The following is a 23088-nucleotide window of genomic DNA, read 5'->3' as shown; positions in this document are numbered from 1 at the left end:
CAAACTGTTCCATACGAATGGGCAAAGTAAAGGATGAGCTACAGTTCTGCACATTTAGGTAGAGACAACAGTTATTAGTAACCAACGAGGCAAGTGATTAGCCAGTATTTATAGCCAGTAAGGCAAGTGATTAGGACTCTACTACAGTGGCTAGAATCATGCTCCCACACCAGATTAGAGCTTTATTTGGTTACAAAAGAAGTATTTGGGTAGAAAATAAAGCTATTGATGAAGTGTTGATCACATCACTCTCTTTCATTCTTTGGACTACAAAAATGAGTATGTCCCGTGACCCCAGCAGCCCGAAACACTGGATTCAAGAGACAGCATTCTGTTAAGTCTAAGATCGGCTTTCTATTTTAAGGCCCCTTATTCTTGGGAATTTGCAACTTCAGCTTTTCGCCCAGTTCTGCTGCTCTTCTGTAAGAACATCTTAGTCCCATTCTTTGTTACTTGTTCAGGACAGGTTGATCTTCATGAACAGCAAAGGATCTTGTGGGACGGTGCTATTTGCCAGCCTCCATCCTCTCCTCCTACAGACAGAAGTTAGTGTCAGTTCTGCTTTATAAACTGCCGCTGACCCTCACTGATCAATACTTTCATTACAGCACACAAAACAGGAAGATCAATTACTTCCTGCACGATGTATATGCCTAGAATTCATTACTACAATAAATGACTTGCAGATCCCCAGTAGAGAGCACCCTCGGAATAGGGATCCTCCACGGGAAATTGTGAGTAGTCTCCCCCCGCCCCGTACAGTTAAGACTGGAAATCTGTTCTCTACAGAAAGAAGTCAAGTCAGAGGTGGAAGATTTAACCGCAGCTTAACATCTAAGACTGCAGATCTAAACCATGTCAGATTGTTAAGACAAGCAAGGGAAACAAGCGGAAAATACAGTGAAAACAAGAATTCTGATTTTTAACAGGCCAATAACTTCCACCGTAATCTATAACAGAACCCCAACCTTCCTTCATCGAGACTTGAAACTCTGAAAGTACTATGCTCTGACTGTGCTATGTAAATCTTCGTACCTAATAGGAAACAGGCCAGGTAATTACAATGTTAACATACATAGTGAGCTGCACATCTGTGTTCTGTTGCGAGGAGCCTAATTGGAAGCATTGCAAAAGGGATGATATGAAGGTCAAATCATGCAAAATGATGTATATACAGTGGGCAGGTATAAGGGGAAAAAATGAGAATGGGGTTAAATATAGCTTTGGGTGCACTCATCATTTTATGTGGTACTTTTTTTAAAAAAACAGAAGTTCCGGAAACCTAAAATATGTTTTCCTTTGTTGCAGACAAACTATTACAAGCTGGTCATCCCTGTAAGACTTGTGATTGGATGGAGTGGAAAACAGATAATACAAGCTGCTAAAAACGAGTTATCTCTCTCTCTCTCGGCTTGACGTCGCGAACGAAGATTTAAGAAAGGTGCAGTAGTCCACGTCTGCTGCAGGCTCGCTGGTGGCTGATAAGACCAATGCGGGACAGGCAGGTCCGGCCACAGTGGCTGCAGGGAAAAGTCTGATTTGGGGTTGGTGCTGTAGCAGTGCAATTCTTCCTCAATCTCCTTTTGTCCTCAAGACCAGCTATGCGTGCGTTCTCAAAGGAAGAGACAGCCTGGTGGATGGTGTGCCTCCATGCTTTGCGATCTGAGGCTAGGTCAGACCACTGGTGATGGTTGATGCGACAGGTGCCAAGGGATTTCTTCAAGGTGTCCTTGTACCTCTTCTTTGGTGCCCCTCTATTTCGATGGCCAGTGGAAAGTTCGCCATACAGGGCAATCTTGGGAAGGCGGTGGTTTTCCATCCTGGAAATATGCCCTGCCCAGCGCAGCTGCGTCTTCAACAGCAGTGCCTCGATGCTTGTAACCTCCGCCCGCTTGAGGACTTCAGTGTTGGTCACAAAGTCACTCCAGTGGATGTTGAGGATGGTGTGAAGGCAGCGCTGATGAAAGCGCTCAAGGAGTCGCAGGTGATGACGGTATAAAACCCACGATTCAGAGCTGTAGATGAGGGTTGTCATCACAACCGCTTTGTAAACATTGATCTTTGTGCCTTTTTTCAGATGCTTGTTGCTCCACACTCTTTTATGCAGTCGACCAAATGCACTGTTTGCCTTTGCCAGCCTATTGTCAATCTCCTTGTCGATCTTGGCGTCTGAGGAGATGATGCACCCCAGGTAGCTGAACTGCTGGACTGTCTTCAAAACTGATTCACCCAGAGTGATACAAGGAGGGTGATCATTTTCCTGGGGTGCAGGCTGGTGGAGAACTTTTGTCTTCTTCAGACTAACTTCTAGGCCGAATAGCTTGGCAGCCTCTGCAAAGCAGGACGTCATATGCTGCAGAGCTGATACCGAGTGGGAGATGAGTGCAGCATCATCAGCAAACAGTAGCTCTCGGATCAGTTTTAGATAAGAGTTATCTATTCCATCTGTTATTATGTGTTATCACCTCTTACAAGGCCTTGTTATCACTGTCCACAAGCTCAGCTCTGAGGACTCTGGATGACAACCTCTGCCTTGGTTTGGCTGGGACATAGTGAAAACAGTCTAAATAATTTGAATGTCGTCTTGTTAGGGTTTAAGGATTTTACAGTTTTTAAATGTTTGATTTATTGGTTTTTTTAATTACTGCTGTAACTCGCCCTGAACCCATTCATGGGGAAGGGTGGAATAGAAGTTGAACAAATAAACAGATATAAATCAAGAATAAAAGCAATAAGGTTCAGCCTAATTGGGTTTGAGGAATTATGCATGTTATTCAAACGTGCATGAAGCTACATGACTTGGTTGAACTACTGTATTCAGTACAGAGAACAAAAACAGGGGTAAAACTAGTAAAGGGTATATATCCTTGTACAGGTTCAACACAAACTGCTTCGCATGGTTTTCAGCACCTTCAGACACCAAATGCACATTTTAAAAAAAATCTTCAAAGAATCTAGCTGTAAAAGAAATCGAAGCAAATTCTCTGGATGTGCTGACAGCTTGTGCCAATGGATGTGTGAAACATACTTGGTGTTTTCAGAATTCTATAGTACAAAATTGTCATTTCCAATATCAAAGAAGAAAGAGCAAATTTGATCACAAAAGTCTTGCTTGGTCATGCTTGACTCCAAGGAAGTATTTCTTACAGCCTTTCCAATCTCTTTCTGCAATTACCAAGTAATTAGTATTTTATTAAGGAAGAACACTCAAAATTCCTTGTCTGGAATTGCTGCATGTGATACGTGCACCCCCTACTGGATGATGTTATCCATAACAGCAATTAAAATGGAATGGCATTATGTCTTCTAAGTCACTTGGGTCTAAGTATTTTAGCATGGCATTTATCGGCAGCAGACTATTCCAGACCAGGCTTCCAAAACCAGGAATTTTCGCTCATGAAATTCCTTCAAAAGGCAACCTCTATTACAACACATTTTTTTTTGTATTTTGGTTTGAACTTGTAGGCACCGGGGAGTCAAACATGCGGCCCGAGGGCTGAATCAGGCCCCCAGAGAGCTCCTATCAGGTCCCCGAGCAACTGGCTCTTGTCTGCTTCCTTCTCCCTCTCTCTTGCTTCCTTCTGCATCTCAACATGCCTTGCCGGGTTTGCTCAATCGCACAGGAGCTACAGAGCAAAACCTCAATTTTCTCCATTGACTGAGGCTCCTCACCCTCCTGGTCCCCTGGAGAGGGGGAAAGAGCCAGAGCTTCCTTTGCCCAGTTCCCTGGATCTCGTGGAAGAAATACAAAGAAAGCACCTTTAAGACCAACAAGTGCTGATGTTCTCAGCATGTTTTATTTTAAGTTTTTAAAGAAATCTTTAGTCGTATTAGTCTGTGTCTTTTAAAAAGTTTATATCTCTGCTGCCTAATCTTAAATAGATGCACACATGGCCCAGCGTGACGCGGCCCAGCCCGGCCCAACAAGGTCTCATTTATGTCAGATCCAGCCCCCATAACAAATGAGTTCGACACCCCTGTGTGTAGGACATTAAGTGTCACATTTTCAGCATTTTCTTTATTATTATGAACTAGGGATGGGAGTATACAGGGAAAATGGTAGTTTGTGGTCCATCTGATCATCCGAACTGGTGTTTCGTTTTGGTTCATGGTTTGTTTGATTGCCTGAACTGTTTTGTTGTTCATTGGTCCAGTTCGCCTGGTCCCCCAGTGAGCTCCAAAGGCATTTAAATGCCTTCAGAGTTCAGTTCCCCTTGGGCATGGTCAGTTTCAGTGGACTGAAACTGACCAGCTCTCCTTTCCCTTCCTTTCCCCAGTGGGCCCTCAGCAGCTGGTCTGGGGAGAGACAGCAGGTCAGTTTCACTCAACTGGGCTTGGAAACTGAAGGCAGTGAAACTGACCTGCTCTACCTCTCATTCCCTTCCCCAATGCAGGCGGGCTGGGGGCACTAGACAGCAGCCACATGGCTGGAGTAGGGAGAGGGAGGCATTTAAATGCCATCCTCTCACTTTTCCAGCTGATCTGCAGCGGCCCCATGGCTGCAGGAGGGAGGGTAAATGCCACCTCCTCCCTTTTCCAGCCCAGGATCTCTCCATTGTATCCTATGAGCCCACAGGATACGATGGAGAGATTGTGCCACAGCTGCAGCCCAATTCTAGAGAGAAGGGGTTTGAACTTTAAAACCCTTCCTAGAGTCACACAGCATCCACAGTACAATCTCTCCATTGTATCCTAAGAGGCCCATAGGGTACTATGGAGAGATTTCTCTTCTCTTCTCTTCCCTTCCCTTCCCCAGCCAGTCAGCTCTGGCAGGCTGGCTGGGGAAGCAAAGAAAGACTGGTGAAAGGTCTCCTCATGGGGTCAGCTAGGGCTCTGCTGGGCTGCTAGGGCCCAGAGCTAGTGCTCTGCTGGGCTGCCCAGCTGAAGCCAGACAGCCCAGCAGAGCCTGCAAAACAGCTGATCACAGCCCAGCAGAGCCTGCAAAACTGTAGAGAGAGGTCTCCCCACAGACTCAGCTGCGAGGAAAGTCAGCTTGAACTGCCTTCCCTACCAGGATTGACTTCTACAAGTGCCCCCCCGCAGCTGCGGGGCCTAGGAAAGCCGAGGCTTGGGGAGGGGCAGTTTAAACTGCCTCACTTTGGCTTCCCCATGTGCTCCACAGCCATGGGGCACCTAGAGAAGCCAAGGCATGGAGGGGGGGCAATTGAAACTGCCTTTCCTTGGCTTCCTCAGGAGCCCTACAGCTGCACGTTCACTGGGGAAGCCAAGGCTTGGAGGGAAGGAATTAACCTTTCCCAAAGCTAACCAATTTCCATGAGAGTTTCAGGAGGTTCAAGAGGGTTCACGAGTGGCACTTTCTCCCAAACTGGTTTGAAATGAAAACATGAACTGGCTTTATTCATGCACAAATCATGGTTTGTAGGGGTTTTTTTTCATGCCCATCTCTACTATGAACACTAAAAGTGCAATCCTATGTAGTCCAATTCCACCAGTCTAACTTCAGTGAAGTGCAAAGAATTTTCAGCAACTGTAACCAATTAAATTAAGAGAAACACAAAACAATAACCCACAAGAATCAGGATCTTTACAGCCTGAAGGTAATTACCTTTATTAAAGAACATGGAGGCCATCTGACCCATCTCTATCCTTTCTGTGATTTCAAAAATATTGGGTGCTCCTCGTCTCTCTGCAGGTTGGAACATAGGACATTTTTAGACTTTCTCCCCAAAAATGTTTCCAGGTAGCACAAAGACTCTGCTCAAGCCATAATCATAAGCCATTATTTCGTTACATTTTCCAATCTTTTAAACAACCCACTGCATGGGTTGCCTATGGCACCTATCACCAGTGGGAAAATGACACTCCACCCGAGGAACCTGGGTGACAATTTACAACTTTACAGGTAAATGTTGTATTTGCGCCTTCTCCTCCCTAGATTGGTCTTCCCAGGTGCTCTGCAGTTGCAGGACACCAGGGGAACCCAATCCAAGGAGGCAAGACAGTTTAAACAGCCTCCCCTTGGTTTCCTCACCTATGTTATTCTCTAACATAAAACTTTACCAGGTTGTTCTGCAACATTTTGGCTACCTTTCGCAAAACAATTTTTATTTTAAATATAATGTTTGTAAACAGAGAATAACATTGATACAGTAATGCCTTAATTTTCATTCCACATACATACCGTTATATAAAATAAAGTTGTACAGCTATAGAGTGATCACAAGAAAAGAATACTCTTGTGGATAACCCGTTGGTTAAGTGAAGAAGAAAGAGTGGTGTCAACCTCTATCCTATCCAGAATTGGATACCACTTTGCATAGAAATCATTAGCTGCCTTTATCGGGTCTATGGTGTCAATATCGGCTGTGATTTTCTCCATCGTGATGAAGTCCCAAATTTTGAGGATCCAATTATCTATGGACAAATTGAGCTTAGATTTCCAATTCAGGGCTATTATATTTTTGGCTGCTGTTATAAGCGAGATAATAAGGGATAGTTTAGATCTTGTAGCCTTTACAGAATGCCAATCATTTAGAATGATGATCTCTACTTGCCTTGGGATAGTAGTTCTACCTAGCCAAGATTTCAATCCATATGTTAATGGAATTAGCCGAAAGAACACAGGCCATTTACTGGGGGCTGCATTAATCATTGGAAGCTGCAAGGATCTTCTGGGAGCTGGCTGGTATCTTTAGGAGGGGTCTAATAGGCTATACAGGAGAATCTCTGCCCTTTGTGGGGAGAGAAAGAAAAGTCTTGATTTTTTAAAAGTGGGGGAGCAAACTTTAGGAATAAGACCAAAAAGAAAAGTGGTGAGGAAACAAAGAAATGAACAGAGCCTGAACAGAAGTCTAAAAACTTTAAGATTATTCTGCCTACCTCTTACTTCACCATCGGAAGGGGTAGGTTTTAGACCTAGAGTGAGAGGATGCAGGTATTATTGTTTTAATTCCTTTGCTTATATGTTGTCAGTAAAGCGTTGTGCAGCTATAGGCTTTTTCTTGTTGTAAACACTGACTGCTTATACAAGTAATTACATTTTTTGTTACTGGAACTGATGTTAGAGCAGTCTATCCCAATCACATGGAAGCTTAGCCCATGCTTAGCAAAGTACAAAGAGAAAGCAGGGGGGGGCACATGTGTGAATCTGAATTATCCCAAGTAAGTGAGATTCTCAAGGTTCCCCTATATCCATGGTGGTTTAGAAGAGAATAGTAATATTTCATTTGAAGAAAATTATCTTTAGAGACAGAAATACAGAGTAGGAGTTTCAGATTACTAGATAAACATACCTATAATTCTCACTCCGTTGGCGGCAGCAAAAATGAACCCTATATATGTGTTTGTTGGAAAGGTGAATACCTTATGGTCTTGCAGCTTGAGACCTGGGCTAGCTGAATAAATTCTACATTCCTTGTGGTCTAACGACATACCTGTGGGCTCATTTCACCTTATCAGCTCCAAAGAAACAGGAATGGATGCTTTAGAAGAGGGGGTTAGTTTGCTTTAAGTTTTAGGCCAGAAATTACTAATACATACTTCTTTAAAAAAAAAAAAATGCGCTCTGACTTTCAAACAAACAATTTTCAAGGCATTTTACAACAAATTAAAACAATACCACATCCTTCTCCTACTCGCCAACCCAGTACAGTTGGCCATTAGAGCAGTGCTCTTTCTAGCAGGGAGAACAGAAGCACTCGGCATCTGCTCCATGTCTTTTTGGCTCTGGCTCCTGCTGATGGAATTATCTGTCTGGAGACATCCACACCCTATGGGACCTTGTACATGAAACAGAGATGTTCCACCGGGTTTATGGTTGAGGACAGCAATGGTTTTTTTCCAGCTCATCCAGTTGAAGACATTGTCCCTTAGAGGGAGTACCACATGCAGAACACCATCCAGAGCAGAAGGTCCTTGCTTCTACTGGTGTTCTTTGAACTCTGATTGATAAGCTGGTTTTACATTGATTTATATATTGGTATTTTAAGTGAATTCTATTTAAATATGTTGCACACTGTCCTGAGCCCTCTGGGGGAGGGTGGTTTAGAAATCATCATCATCATCATTTAGTAAGCTGAGATACTTACGAACAGACAGGATTGGCCGCGTCTCTGATCGCTCATAGCTATCTGGGAGAAGAACATCACTATCGGAAACTCCAGATGATGAATCTTCATCATCATCTTCCTAGAAGTGTAAGAAATGACAATAACTTCCCAAAATATGAGATTTACTGGGGAATTCTACCAAGAAACAGAAGTTCTGAAAACCAAATACCATTTATGTATTTGTATATAAACTAATCCCCTCAATTACTGTCTTTTTATTATGCTTACAATTCCAGCACTGGGGGAAGAAAACTGACATTCACAATAAGACAAATGTTGCAGGATCTGTAGTGGACTTTTGAGAGATACACACACATATTTTACAGGGTAAATATTACAGACGAGATGAAAGACAGCCAGTGTAATGACAACATAAGGCTACAAAACAATGGGATTTGGAATTAAGTTAAGTTGCTACACAAACCTTGTGCTTCTCCATCCTCTTCCAACGAAGCTGGGCATTTGCAGCAGCCATGGCCTCCATTACAAACGTTGTGGTCATGTAGCTAGTATGAAAATGAAAGTTACTAGTTGTCTAAAGATAATACGAGCAAGCTGCAATGTCCCCTCTTTGCCCACAACAGTACATCTGCACAGTTTCAACACAACAGACGGAGAAACGTGCAGGATCTCAGTTACTCTTGTGTGCCATTCTCATTCATTTTACGGGACTTCTGCTCTGTGAGAATTCCAATAAGAATTGTGCTACATTTTGTCTGTTGTTTAAGACTGAAAAGGGAAAGTATTACTGCTAACAGAAAAACTAATTTCAGTAAGTAACAAAATTAGCATGTTTCACAGTTGTTTTACTCAGTCCCAGTCCAGCCCCACACAGCATTTACACCATATTAATCAGCAAATGTAATGAAAGAACATTTTGCCATAAAGCGCAACAAAATTTTCTTGGCTGCAGAGGACTTCGATTCTTGGACAGAAGGTGCAACTGAAGTACATTGCCAAACAGGGTTGGTGTGCAGGAGTAGGCCAGGCAGGTAGCTGCCTAGTGTTCCACCTGGCCTACAGACCTGGGCAGCTGAGAGCGACATATGAACATATGAACACATGAAGCTGCCTTATACTGAATCAGACCTTTGGTCCATCAAAGTCAGTATTGTCTTCTCAGACTGGCAGCGGCTCTCCAGGGTCTCAAGCTGAAGTTTTTCACACCTATTTTCCTGGACCCTTTTTTGGAGATGCCAGGGATTGAACCTGGGACCTTCTGCTTCCCAAGCAGATGCTCTACCACTGAGCCACCGTCCCTCCCCATGTGCTCTCGCAAGAGAAGATGGGCTCAGAGGAGAGCATGCCCCACCCCCACCTTCTCGAATCTGCCCAGGGTGGGGGCAGGGTCTAGGGCACCAGGAACTCTGGCAGTGGCCCTGTTACCAAGGTCACATCCAGTTTACCTGAACACATACTTTTATTCAAAATCTATGCTAATATGCTAGGCCAAGAAAGATTTACCACGATCTGCCAGCAAGATGGCTAGGAACAACTGACCCTTCAGAGGTCTCCGCTCACTATCTCAATTTGCTTTGTTGATCTTAGATATGAATTGCCATTGGCCCAGTTAAAGGATTCTTTCTCTCATTTTTTTTACCAGAACCTAAAAATCAATCTTATTTAAACCTCTAAAATGGCTTTTTGCTGCTACGCACGCTAAACCCATTTATCAAGTTTGAATGAGAAATTAGTTTTGCTAGGATTAGAGCACAGCAACTCCTTCCAGAGGCCTGGGTAATGATTTCCCTCATGTCCTTTTACTGCAGTTGACATTCTCCAGAGGGTATTAAGCAACCAGAAGAGCAAAACAGAGTAATGGAAGTATCAGAGTAATAATTCTCAAACCTCAAACCACCAGTGGGTAACACATTTCAAGGCTGATATGAAACATGAAACAGCATATCTGTACACACACCAAAAGCATCAGAAAATTAACTAGGAAAGAATCGAGACAAAAGACAGGGAATGCCATAAGCAGGCTTCAAGGTTTCGGAACAATTTCTTTCATGAAAACTTTCACCAAAGCAATTCAGTCACTGCTATTCTAATCGTTTATGCCTTCCATTCAAAAAAATTTCCACTTCTATAGAGCTTTTCTTTTCCAGAGATGTAAAGCAATTTATAAGATTAAGTCTCAAGACACAGAAAGGGCCCCAGAAAGAAAGTGTACTGAAAGACAGAATCACTATTTTCTGTTTAAAGGTAAGTACCTTGGAACGTTAAATACCATACAATAGCCATAATAAGTTAAAATAGCAAGTATATTCATCATCAGCAGGGTTCACAGATTTCGGTAGCCTTGGTGCCCCCTATTATTTGTGGTCATCACTATCTCCTCTGATACACTGGAAGAACTCAGAGAAGGAATGGGGTCAGTCTTTCACCTCAAGTCAAGCTGGAGACAGTCAAAAGCAACAGAACAAGATGCTTGCTGCTTCTCAGTGTCTCCAGTGCCCTGACCCCCTTCAATGAAGACGTTCAAACCTTCTGAGCATGCCAGCGAACTCAAAAGAAGGATAACGCTTCTATCTCCTACCTGCTTGGCGAGAAATCCTTGCTCCTAAGAGTTCTGTGAAACACATGGGAGAATTTACAGAATGGATATCTCACTTTGAACTAAGCATCCAGTCACCAGAAAGTGATTTATGGCCGCCGTTGACCATCTGGAGACTTTATGTGGGGATCTCTACCATTCTAAGTAGCAGATTAAGGTGCAATATACTCAGGCTCAAAAAAGATGTTGATTAAGGAAAGGGATTCTCTAACTGGCCAGAAAAATGGTACTGTTCTGAGGCTTGTTATTGCTGGAAAAGGCTTCCAGTGTCAAGTTGCAGCGTCAGTAATGACAGTGCAGGATGCATTTTCAGAAACTCCGTGTCAAAGGAGTCCTCAAGTCAGGTTTCACAATCTCAACAGAAGCAAAGCCCCGGGGATTCCCAAAAGCAAACTGTTGAAGCAGTCAGGTTGCCAGATATCAGTCTAGGCAGTTCTTCGCAAAGTTAGCAGACATGTTGTGTCCATGTCCACAAGCTTCTCTCATGCGTCTTTACAGTCATTGGCGAAAACAGCATGCATGCATCCAGCTTCTCAGTGACTAAACTGCAAAGACTCATCTCCAAGATCTGCAGGCACCTGGTTTTGAGCAGTGAAGCATGCAGCTCTGATGCCTAGCCTGTAAGTCTTTTCTGAGCCTTCTTCTGTGATGTTCCAACGGTGCTGGAGACTCTGCGGAAAGAGAGGCACAGGTGGCTGACCTTTAACTGCAGGATCAGAGCTGGAGGGTGGAGGTGATTCTGCACCAGCTCTCAGCTGCAAATCAGGCAACACCTGAACCTCATTTCTCTGCTGGTTGGCCACTGTCGACTGTGGGCTGGCTACACAGGGCGCCTCCTCCTCTGAGGAGTCCTCACTATCACTGTGCCCCGGCTGGTCTACAACAGGTACCTTTAATGATTGTTCTGGAAACTGCCACAAGACACTGACCAGATATTAACATTTACTATCGAAGAGCTACATGAACGTAATAATGCATCAGTTTCCAAATTCCACCATTGATCAGTTAATTATCCAGGGTCACTGGACTCTGACATTGGCATACTGCAGTAGGTGGTCCCTGCCCAGGACTGAAGAGCCTTGGTGCCTGGTCTTTATTGAAGGGCAAAGACTCTCTTCAAAACAGCAACAGAAAGATCGAATGCAGCTTCTCTCGGGGGGGGGGGGGATGGGTCCTTCCAGGGCCTTTTTTTTCAAAAATTGCATCAGAAAGTGAAGAGGACCTAAAGAACCTCTTGTTGCGGGTAAAAAAGGAAAGTTCAAAAGGAGGCTTGAAACTCAAAATCACAAAAAACTAAGATCATAACATCTGGCCCCATCACTCCTTGGCAAATAGAAGGAGAAGACACGGAAGTAGTGACAGACTTTACATTCCTGGGATCCAAGATCACTGCAGATGGTGACCGTAGCCATGAAATTAAAAGACATTTGCTCCTTGGGAGGATGGCTATGGCAAACCTAGGCAGTATAATAAAAAGTACAGACATCAGCCTGCCAACAAAAGTCTGTATAGTCAAAGCAATGGTATTCCCTGTAGTAATGTATGGCTGTGAGAGTTGGACCATAAGGAAGGCTGAGCGCAGAAGAATAGATGCTTTTGAGCTGTGGTGCTGGAGAAGAATCTTGCGAGTCCCTTGGACTGCAAGAAGATCAAATCAGTTGGTCCTAAGGGAAATGAACCCTGACTGTTCCCTGGAAGGTCAGATGCTGAAGCTCAAATATTTTGGCCACCAAATGAGAAGGGAGCACTCACTGGAGAAGACCCTGATGCTGGGAAAGACAGAAGGCAAAAGAAGAAGGGGGCGGCAAAAGATGAGAGGGCTGGACAGAGTTACTGATGTAGCTAACACGAATTTGAGCAGACTTCGGAGGATAGTGGAAGACAGGAGGGCCTGGCATGACTTGGTCCATAGAGTCGCAAAGAGTCGAACTCGACTATGCGACTAAACAACAATGACAAATTACTTTGGCTACTGAAAGAACAAGTGATCAATAGATAAAGTGAGTGCAAAGGAGAGAAGAGAATTACACTTTTTAATCAAATGTGGAGAGAAAACAGAAGAATAGGATGTCAACAAGGAAAAGGAAAGAGAAAGTGAAGTGAAACTGGAAAAACCCTGTCCCAAACGTGAAAAACCTGTCACCAAAAGTGAAACTGAAAAAATCCTGCCTAGAGCCAAAGCAAAATCTCATTCTCTGTTCCTGGGCAGGAAATGAAGTTGGTAAAGCCATCAAGATACTGTGAAAGCAATATGATATGATATAAGGAGGGGACAATGCACAACTCAGCAGGGGAAAATTAAATTTTCCTCCAGGTCACTAAGAGAGAGAGACGTTAATATGAAGGTGCAATTGCTCACTTGGCAGAGGAGGGCATCCTGATTAAATCTCTAATAGGAGGAGGAAGGCTAGCTTCCTGACTTCCAGTGGGGGACACTGTTCTCAACTGGAGACGCTATTTTTAGCAGAAGTATAATTTTTCTCCTAATAGTATAATTGTGCCTATAGCTGTTGTTCATAATCTCACAACTTTAAATATATTATCTGAATAATTCTGGCCAGACTGATGCAAATTTTGCATACTCTGAAGACTGAAGATTGTTTAGACATCACCCCTCCCCCACAAAAAAAGTATACATTTCAAACTATTAGGATGAGTTTGCACACTTCTTCCCCCACTTCACTGATCACATAGAACAAAACAGAAGACCCTGACCGAACAAACTGAAGACAGCAAAAAGAATACCACTCTTCCTCGTAAAAGGAATCATGGGCTCTACCACAACAAGACTTATGTTCCAGCAGTATTCAGAGACAAGGAGCAAACAATATTGGGGAGGGACGGTGGCTCAGTGGTAGAGCATCTGCTTGGGAAGCAGAAGGCCCCAGGTTTAATCCCTGGCATCTCCAAAAAAGGGTCCAGGCAAATAGGTGTGAAAAACCTCAACTTGAGACCCTGGAGAGCAGGGGAGGGACGGTGGCTCAGTGGTAGAGCATCTGCTTGGTAAGCAGAAGGTCCCAGGTTCAATCCCCGGCATCTCCAAAAAAGGGTCCAGGCAAATAGGTGTGAAAAACCTCAGCTTGAGACCCTGGAGAGCCGCTGCCAGTCTGAGAAGACAATACTGACTTTGATGGACCAGAGGTCTGATTCAGTATAAGGTAGCTTCATATGTTCATATGTTCAATATGGGAGACCTTCATGACCTTAGTCCCTCACATCTGCAGGGCCGCCTTCCTCACCATGCTCTGCCACAACAGCTTCACTCATTGGAGAACAACCTCCTGTAAATGGGCAAAATAAAAAAACTGCTCATATACATGCATTCTCTGTTGTGCCCCCCGTGTTATGGAATGGCCTACATGATAAGGTCAGGTAAGCTCCCAGTCTCCTGACTTTTTGCAAACCATGCGAAACTGAATTACTCAAGGGACTTCAAGAATTATTCTTCGAAAAGCTCAGAATTACTCAAGAGGCTCAGAAAGCTGCCTGGAAAAAGGGTTAGAGACTGTGAACAATGCTACTATGAATAGTTTGTACTGCCTGTCGCTGAAGTAGGATCCTACTGTGTAATACGTATGCTTTGTTTCAGCTCAGTTCCAGATTATTTGCAACCCGAGTCTTTTGGAATTATTCACTGCACAGGCGTCACGCATACAGCCCATGGGACGGAACCAGCCCATCTAGGGCTTGTATCCATCCCACAACCTACTAGCTCTCAACTGCTCCCTTCCCCAGGGCTGCTGCTCACATTCACCCATCTCCCTCAATCACATGGGGAGAGATGGTCTTCATCCCTCCACTGGCTGAGGTCTCCCCCCCCTCCTTTATTCTTTGCTACTACTGACTGAGACGAGAAGGAAGGAGTGGGGAGAAAGGGAGGGAAAGAGAATGCAAAGTTTGAGTCAAGTGCCACCTTTAAAACCAAGAGAGTTTTATTTAAGGTACAGGCTTTCATGTGTATGCACACTTCTTCAGGGAGGGAGGGAGAATTCTTCTGGCAAGCACAATTTACATTAAGATCGCCCTGCTCTGCTGTTTACCTTGAGAGCTGATTACACATATGGATGTTAAAAGAAAGAAGGGGCATGGAAAAGAGATGCATTGGGATAAGGGGAAAGAGGAATTAAAAGGAAGCTTTTTTGGCTTATTCTGAAAGTTTTAAATAAAGATTAGATTTCTCTGTGTCTATCTGGGATTTTATTTTCTTGCAAAAAGATTAGGAATTATAATTTTATTTTCTTGCAAAAAGATTAGGAATTATAATGCTTGTATTGGATTCATTGTTTAATGACTGGAAGCAGATGCTTAAGTATTTAAAAATATATTTGTGGTTCCATATGTTCCAGTTTAACACATCTCCCTCTTTCCCCTCCCACCTCACTGGCTGTCTTTCTTCACATTAACCACTCCCCCCTTGCTTTTTTAATTGTTCCATTATCATCACTAGCACTGAGTTGATTTTGCCCAGTCTGAAATCAATACATTATTTTATTTGGAGAGACCGCCCTCTCCAGTTTAAACAGATCGGAGGGGGGGTGGTGGAATCTGTGGCAGGGTATGAGCTTTCGTGAGTCATTGTTCACTTCTTCAGATACAGCAAGAATGAGAGTCCATCTGTCCTGATATCTGGGAGAGTGGTGTGATTTCAGATGCCAAATAATAGCAGGCATAGGTAATGAGACAGGAAACCTACGTCTAAATTCAGTCCAGGAAGATGCATTGTCTTGAGCTTCATAATTAGGTGCAATCCAGCAGTCTCTCTTTCTAATTTCCCTTTGAAATTCCTTTGTAGGAGAACTGCTACACTTAGATCTGCCACACTGGTTTTTGAATGTAGTGGTTTCTAATGCCAGACTTATGTCCGTTTATTCTTTGCATCCTCCTGGACTGAACTGAGATGTAGGTTTCCTCTCTCAATGCCAATGCTGATACTGCCACAAATTCTACTCCTCTGCATATCACACCTAATCCAATCAAGCCTGCTATTGGCATAGCAGCATGAATCCAAATAGATGAATCTATGGACAAAAGGATCATCTCCTCCTAAAAGCATAGTAAAGGAATTTTGCTACAGATTCAATGATTTCGCACTTATTTGAGGCTAAAAGTAAGAAGATCTTACGATCTTCAGATCTACCCTCTTAAGGTTACAGAAAAGTCTTCTTTTAAAAAAAACACAAAGATCATCATAAAATTTACAATGCAAGAAGACATGATCATTGTCTTCAATCTCCCTCATCCACACGGACACAACCTGTCTGAATATGAAATTTTCTTAAATCTCCCATATAGCATCATAGATGGGAGAACATTAAAATGGGCCAGCATAAATGTCCCGTGAAGCTGAGGATCACACAGACAAGATAAATATTCAAGCAGGGTAAAACCGAAGGAAAGCACTCAATCTATTGGGGAACATCAGCCAGAGGCAAGGCTTTTCAATTCTTGTAACTCAATATCAATAACAACACCTGGTGTTATATTGTATGGCGTACATGGCCCAGTCCAACAAAGTGACATTTATGTCAACTTCAGCCCTCACAACAAATTAGTTTGACACCTCTGATTTATTAGAAGCCCCGTTGTGTTGACTGTATTGACTTACTCTATGTAATCCCTGTTGAGTCCCAAGGAGAAAGGCGGACTATAAATAACATCTACTGTTAAAACTTGAAAGGCAGCAGTGCCCCAAATCAGTTTTTTTCACAGTGGATTAGTAAGCAAAAAAACCTAGAGGCAGGAAGAGAAGGAGTCCTAATATGAAGCAACACAGCTAAATCAAGGCACAGGGGAAAGATTTTCTGTGTTGCTCAGACTGGAAGCTCTGGGATACAAGAACCCCACCTAAACTGACAGAAAACAGACATAATACAAGATATGTTGTAGACAAGGCCAAACAACAAGACCCAGGACAAAATTTTTGTTGACATCATAAGAGTAAGCTGACAGAAAGCCTACCTATCTTAAAGATAGAGGCCATAAGAACATAAGAGAAGCCATGTTAGATTAGGCTAATGGCCCATCCAGTCCAACATTCTGTGTCACACAGCGGCCAAATATATACACACACACACACACACACACACACACACTGTGGCTAATAGCCACTGATGGACCTCTGCTCCATATTTTTATCTAAACCCCTCTTGAAGGTGGCTATGCTTGTGGCCGCCACCACCTCCTGTGGCAGTGAATTCCACATGTTAATCACCCTTTGGGTGAAGAAGTACTTCCTTTTATCCGTTTTAACCTGTCTGCTCAGCAATTTCATCGAATGCCCACAAGTTCTTGTATTGTGAGAAAGGGAGAAAAGTACTTCTTTCTCTACTTTCTCCATCCCATGCATTATCTTGTAAACCTCTATCATGTCACCCCGCAGTTGACGTTTCTCCAAGCTAAAGAGCCCTAAGCGTTTCAACCCATAGTTTCACTAACACAAAACCCTAGGAAAGTGCAAATAGAAAAAGAGGCACTCTTACCTCATAAACCCCAGGAACATTATTAAGATGAGGCTGACAAGCCAACCAGCAGCAGCAAAAGCCTTTGGCATTGTTAGAGCTCCTGTCCCAACTATGAGATTGAACATATAAATCAGGCCAACCTGCAAAGAGATTGCATGTATTAGAACTTGGCAGCAGCAAATGTATCACTGCCTCAAAATACATGGTACCAAGAAATTGTCCCTGCCCCCTGTACAGAGTTTGCTTATTACACCATTTCATTGTTTCTGCCATCTTCCTCTCAGATGGTCATTATCAGTCTAACTGCAAAGGGAAAACTATGCAGATTTTTCCCCGTTTTCTGGAAAGAATATCCTTTCTTAACATTCTTTCCACATGAAGTAGCACAGCAGAAATTGTTTACAGCTGTTTGGAATAAGTAAAGGTGTACTCTGCTTCATCATCTGCAGGAACAGTTCCAGTATAACGTTAGGTGAATGGCTGGTGGCACCATAGTAAAGGCACCGTAACAGGAACTCAGCAGCCATTCACCTTACAATGAATACAAAACACGGAGAGATTTAGGGCAGGAAGATTTAAAAGACGGCCCTTCATATCAAATGGCGTTTATGTTAATAATAAATGACAGCCTGGGGTGGTGGGGGGTGGGCTCCCTCTGGGAATCCTACCCCCCCAGGGAAAGTGCATGCGCAATACATAGCCTCTCCTCTCCCGGTGTAGTGAACGCCGCGTGGTCACTGTCTGGCTATGCCTGGCAGATGGTCACTGCAATGGCCTCTCCTGCATTACTGCATCCGTAGCAACACCTTCTCGCTGGTCCCCCCCGTTTTCACAGAGTTTGCTACGTCATGGTGCGACCGAATTGTCCGGCGGTATAACCGGATGGGCAGGCTGGGCCCACCAACTTCGTCAGCCTAAGAGAAGGAAAACTCTAACATCAAACCCGGGCAGATAGAGCTCGTTAATGTAACACCTACCACCTGGAGGACTCATTGCCGGCGTCCCGGCTTACTGGGCCATGGCAGATGACCCCCAGGTGAAAGGGTGGAGCCAGTACCGCGCACACTGCGCTTCACCTAAAAAATTCCTCTGCGCAGGCCTGAAGGGCATATCCACACACACAACCCACAACGCATCAAGTCCTGCAGCGATAGGCAAGGGGCGAAACGGCAGGTGGAAGGTGCCACTGGAAGCCGCAGTCCCGATCCTGCATGTAGGCGGTTCAGGATATTGGTCGCCTGATGCTAACCCGGAGACGAAAGCATCTTTCGGCAGCACCCTGAACGACCAAGCAGCCTTATCTAGGGACAGCACTGCTTGCTCCACACGGAGAGGGGCCTAGAAAAGGTGGCCTAAACAAAGCTCGTCTCCCCCACCCCAGTTGGCTAGCCGCGGTCAACGGGCATCCTTACTTGCGGTCGAAAAATAACAACAAAGAAAAGGCATGCACCTGCCTCACAAAGTGTGCAAAGACTAAAGCTTGCGTGTTGGAACATCAGAACCATGCTTGACACAGTAGGCAGTGGTCGCCCTGAACGACGCTCTGCTCTAGTTGCCCACGAACTTCTCAGGTTGAATATCGACATAGCAGCTCTCAGTGAGGTCCGTTTCCCTGAGGAAGGTAGTCTTCAAGAACACGGTGCTGGCTATACCCTCTACTGGTCGGGTAAGTCAAAGGCTGAGAGCCGCCTTTCTGGCGTTGGCTTCATGGTCAGGAACTCCATTGCCTCCAAACTCGAAAACCTTCCAACAGGTCACTCAGATCGCATCATGTCCATGCGCCTCCCACTTCAAAACAAGCAGCATGCAACACTCTTCAGTGTGTATGCCCCAACCCTTCAAGCAGATCCTGCAGAAAAGAACAAGTTCTATGCTGATCTACGCAACCTCGTACGGAAAACCCCTACAGAGGACAAGGTGATCATCCTTGGCGACTTCAATGCCAGAGTAGGTAAAGACTCGGAAGCCTGGAAAGGAGTACTTGGCAAACACGGCATTGGCAACTGCAATGACAACGGGCGCCTCCTGCTAGAATTCTGCATGGAGCACCAGCTCACCATCACCAACACTATCTTCCAGCAGAAGAACAGTCTGAAGACAACCTGGATGCACCCACGGTCCAAGCATTGGCACCTTATCGACTACATTCTGGTGCGCCAGAGAGACCTTCGAGATGTCTTACACACCCGAGTAATGCCCAGCGCAGAATGTCATACGGATCATCGTCTTGTACGCTGCAATCTCCGTCTTCACTTTAAACCCACACCCAGGAGAGGAGGTATCCCTCGGAGGAAGTTTCAGGTTGGCAGCCTCCAGTCAGCCGAAGTTAAAGCTGCCTTCCAGGCAAAACTCCAGTCAAGAATTGAGGACCTCAGTTGCCCCACAGACCCTTCTCCAGAAGCACTCTGGGAACACCTAAAAACTACCGTCCTGCAGATCTCTGAAGAAGTCCTCGGGTTCTCCACAAGGAAGAACAAGGACTGGTTTGATGAGAACAATCAAGAGATCCAAGAATTACTGGCAAAAAAGAGATCTGCCTACCAAGCACATCTTGCTCAGCCCTCCTGTCCTGGGAAAAAAGCAACCATTCGCGCTGCATGTAGCAACCTCCAGCGCAAGCTTCGAGACATTCAGAATGAGTGGTGGACCAAGCTTGCAGAGAGAACCCAGCTGTGTGCAGACACTGGTGATTTAAGAGGGTTCTACGAAGCCCTGAAGGCAGTATATGGTCCATCATATCAGGCTCAGAGTCCCTTGCATAGTGCAGACGGCCAAGTGCTCCTCACAGACAAGGCATCCATACTGAACCGGTGGTCGGAGTATTTTCAGGTTCTCTTCAGTGCCAACCGCGTAGTTCAAGATTCAGCAATCCACCTCACCCCACTTCAACCGGTGAAAACAGAGTTGGATGAGATCCCCACCCTAGAAGAGATTGTTAAAGCCATCAAGCAACTGAAAAGTGGCAAGGCAGCAGGAGTTGATGGAATTCCACCAGAGATCTGGAAGCATGGGGGCACAGTACTACATAGCTCACTTCACAAAGTACTTGTCACCTGCTGGGAACAAGGCAAATTACCACAGGACTTTCGCGATGCAATCATCATCACCCTATACAAGAACAAAGGGGAAAAGTCAGACTGCTCCAACTACCGGGGGATAACCCTGCTCTCCATCGCAGGCAAAATCCTTGCCAGAATACTCCTGAACAGACTGGTGCCCACCATTGCAGAAGAACTCCTCCCAGAGAGCCAGTGCGGCTTCAGAGCTAACAGGAGCACCACCGACATGGTATTTGTTCTCAGGCAGCTCCAAGAGAAATGCAGGGAACAGAACAAGGGTCTGTATGTGACTTTTGTCGACCTTACCAAAGCTTTCGATACCGTTAGCAGGAAAGGCCTGTGGCAAATCTTGGAACGTTTAGGATGTCCCCCAAGGTTCCTCAGCATGATCATCCAGCTACACGAAGACCAGCGAGGCCAAGTCAGACACTGCAACGACCTCTCGGAGCCCTTCCCAATAGGCACAGGTGTAAAGCAAGGCTGCGTTCTCGCGCCAACTCTCTTTACGATCTTCTTTAGCATGATGCTTCAAAGAGCCGCAGTAGATCTAGATGAGGACGATGGTGTCTACATCCGCTATCGCACCGATGGCAGCCTGTTCAACCTGAGGCGACTAAAGGCACACTCCAAGACAATGGAAAAACTCATCCGAGAGCTACTGTTTGCTGATGATGCTGCACTCGTCTCCCACTCGGTATCAGCTTTGCAGCATATGACGTCCTGCTTTGCAGAGGCTGCCAAGCTATTCGGCCTAGAAGTTAGTCTGAAGAAGACAGAAGTTCTCCACCAGCCTGCACCCCAGGAAGATTATCACCCTCCCTGCATCACTGTGGGTGAATCAGTTCTGAAGACAGTCCAGCAGTTCAGCTACCTGGGGTGCATCATCTCCTCAGATGCCAAGATCGACAAGGAGATTGACAACAGGCTGGCAAAGGCAAACCGTGCATTTGGCCGACTGCACAAAAGAGTGTGGAGCAACAAGCATCTGAAAAAAGGCACAAAGATCAATGTTTACAAAGCGGTTGTGATGACAACCCTCATCTATGGCTCCGAATCGTGGGTTTTATACCGTCATCACCTGCGACTCCTTGAGCGCTTTCATCAGCGCTGCCTTCGCACCATCCTCAACATCCACTGGAGTGACTTTGTGACCAACACTGAAGTCCTCAAGCGGGCAGAGGTTACCAGCATCGAGGCACTGCTGTTGAAGACGCAGCTGCGCTGGGCAGGGCATATTTCTAGGATGGAAAACCACCGCCTTCCCAAGATTGCCCTGTACGGCGAACTCTCCACCGGCCATCGAAATAGAGGGGCACCAAAGAAGAGGTACAAGGACTCCTTGAAGAAATCCCTTAGCACCTGTCACATCAACCATCACCAGTGGTCTGACCTAGCCTCAGATCGCAAAGCATGGAGGCACACCATCCACCAGGCTGTCTCTTCCTTTGAGAACACACGCATAGCTGGTCTTGAGGACAAAAGGAGATTGAGGAAGAATCGCACTGCTACAGGACCAACCCTAAATCAGACTTTTCCCTGCAGCCGCTGTGGCCGGACCTGCCTGTCCCACATTGGTCTTGTCAGCCACCAGCGAGCCTGCAGCAAACGTGGACTATTGCACCCTTCTTAAATCTTCGTTCGCGAAGCCAAGCCGAGAGGGGGAAATGACAGCCTACCCCTCAGTTGTAATACCGCTCAGCCCTCTTGTCTTTTTTGCTGGTAGTGCTTGTGGAAGATATTGAAGAAGAAGAAGATATTGGATTTATATCCCGCCCTCCACTCTGAAAAGTCTCAGAGCGGCTCACAATCTCCTTTCCCTTCCTCCCCCACAACAGACACCCTGTGAGGTGGGTGGGGCTGGAGAGGGCTCTCACAGCAGCTGCCCTTTCAAGGACAACCTCTGCCAGAGCTATGGCTGACCCAAGGCCATGCCAGCAGGTGCAAGTGGAGGAGTGGGGAATCAAACCCGGTTCTCCCAGATAAGAGTCCACACACTTAACCACTACACCAAACTGGCTCTCCCGACTGGGATCCTTGAAAGGGCTGGAAGACTGGGATCCTTGAAAGGGCTGCTGCAAGTTCCCTTCCTCCACAGAGGACCTCAGTGCTGTGGCCATCCATCACCGCGGGGGCTATCACTGTCTGCATGATGGCTTCTGCTCGTGGCAGACCATCGTCCTCCACCTGCTCGAAAGGTACAACTTTGGCCATGAGTACCAGAACAGGGCTCAGTTAGGTTTGTAAACCCATGGCCATGGCCCAGCTGCTGGAGCCATGGTGGCCTCTGGCATGCAGAAGGGTTGGCAAGGTCACTACCATGGGAGGTATGTGGACCAGGAACCACCTGGCACTGTGGCTATGGCTATGGCCAGGAGCCATTCTGTTTTTGGAAAGGGGTGGGGACAACAATGACTATGGAGCTAGGAATTTCCATCAGGTGAGATCTCAGATATGCCGGTTTTGCAAGATGGAGGGGGGGGGTCATGGAAGGGATCACACTTTTGCACAGATTGCCAATCCCTCCACAGTACAGGCCCCATGCATCCATCCGACGATGGGCAGATGCTTCTAGTTGTAGGCACAGGGACCCAGGATGCTGTTGTGCGTGTGAAACCCGGCACTCAACAGGCATCATTGGTTTTTATCCCCCAGAGAGCACTGCGATCAGGGACAAAAAAATTGCCGTCCGCCCCTGGGCCAAAAGAAGCCAGGTTATGTGTAACAAGATCTAGGGCTTTTTCGCTGGCAGCACCAGAACTTTGGAACACCCTCCCAGAAGCCATAAGGGCCCTGCGGGATTTGTCTGCGTTCCGCAGGGCCTGTAAGACCGAATTGTTTAAGCAGGCTTTTGCTGTTTAATTGAAAAAGGGCTGCCACCGGACATCATATAGAATGCTGGCAATCACAGTCGAGAATTCAATACCGCTTATATTGTACTGAAG

At 45.5% G+C, this 23088-nt stretch overlaps 1 protein-coding gene across 3 annotated transcripts in view; it reads right to left on the bottom strand.

Moving 5' to 3' along the window:
• Positions 1 to 23088, bottom strand: part of TMEM104 (transmembrane protein 104) — a 495754-nt gene that overhangs the window by 460253 nt on the left and 12413 nt on the right. For all 3 annotated transcript variants that reach the window (XR_009556101.1, XR_009556102.1, XM_060251932.1), the window contains exons 2-5: positions 17106 to 17227; positions 8494 to 8575; positions 8049 to 8148; positions 5567 to 5647 (exon numbers count right to left, since the gene is read on the bottom strand). Coding sequence is in view for 1 of the 3 variants with exons in the window: in XM_060251932.1 (XP_060107915.1) it covers positions 5567 to 5647; positions 8049 to 8148; positions 8494 to 8575; positions 17106 to 17227 (385 nt within the window). In the remaining 2 variants the exon portion in view is untranslated. The remainder of the gene's footprint in view (positions 1 to 5566; positions 5648 to 8048; positions 8149 to 8493; positions 8576 to 17105; positions 17228 to 23088) is intronic.

This window comes from Heteronotia binoei, chromosome 13 (assembly GCF_032191835.1).
Source record: "Heteronotia binoei isolate CCM8104 ecotype False Entrance Well chromosome 13, APGP_CSIRO_Hbin_v1, whole genome shotgun sequence".
NCBI lineage: Eukaryota > Metazoa > Chordata > Lepidosauria > Squamata > Gekkonidae > Heteronotia > Heteronotia binoei.
This window is presented reverse-complemented; position numbering and strand designations above follow the sequence as displayed.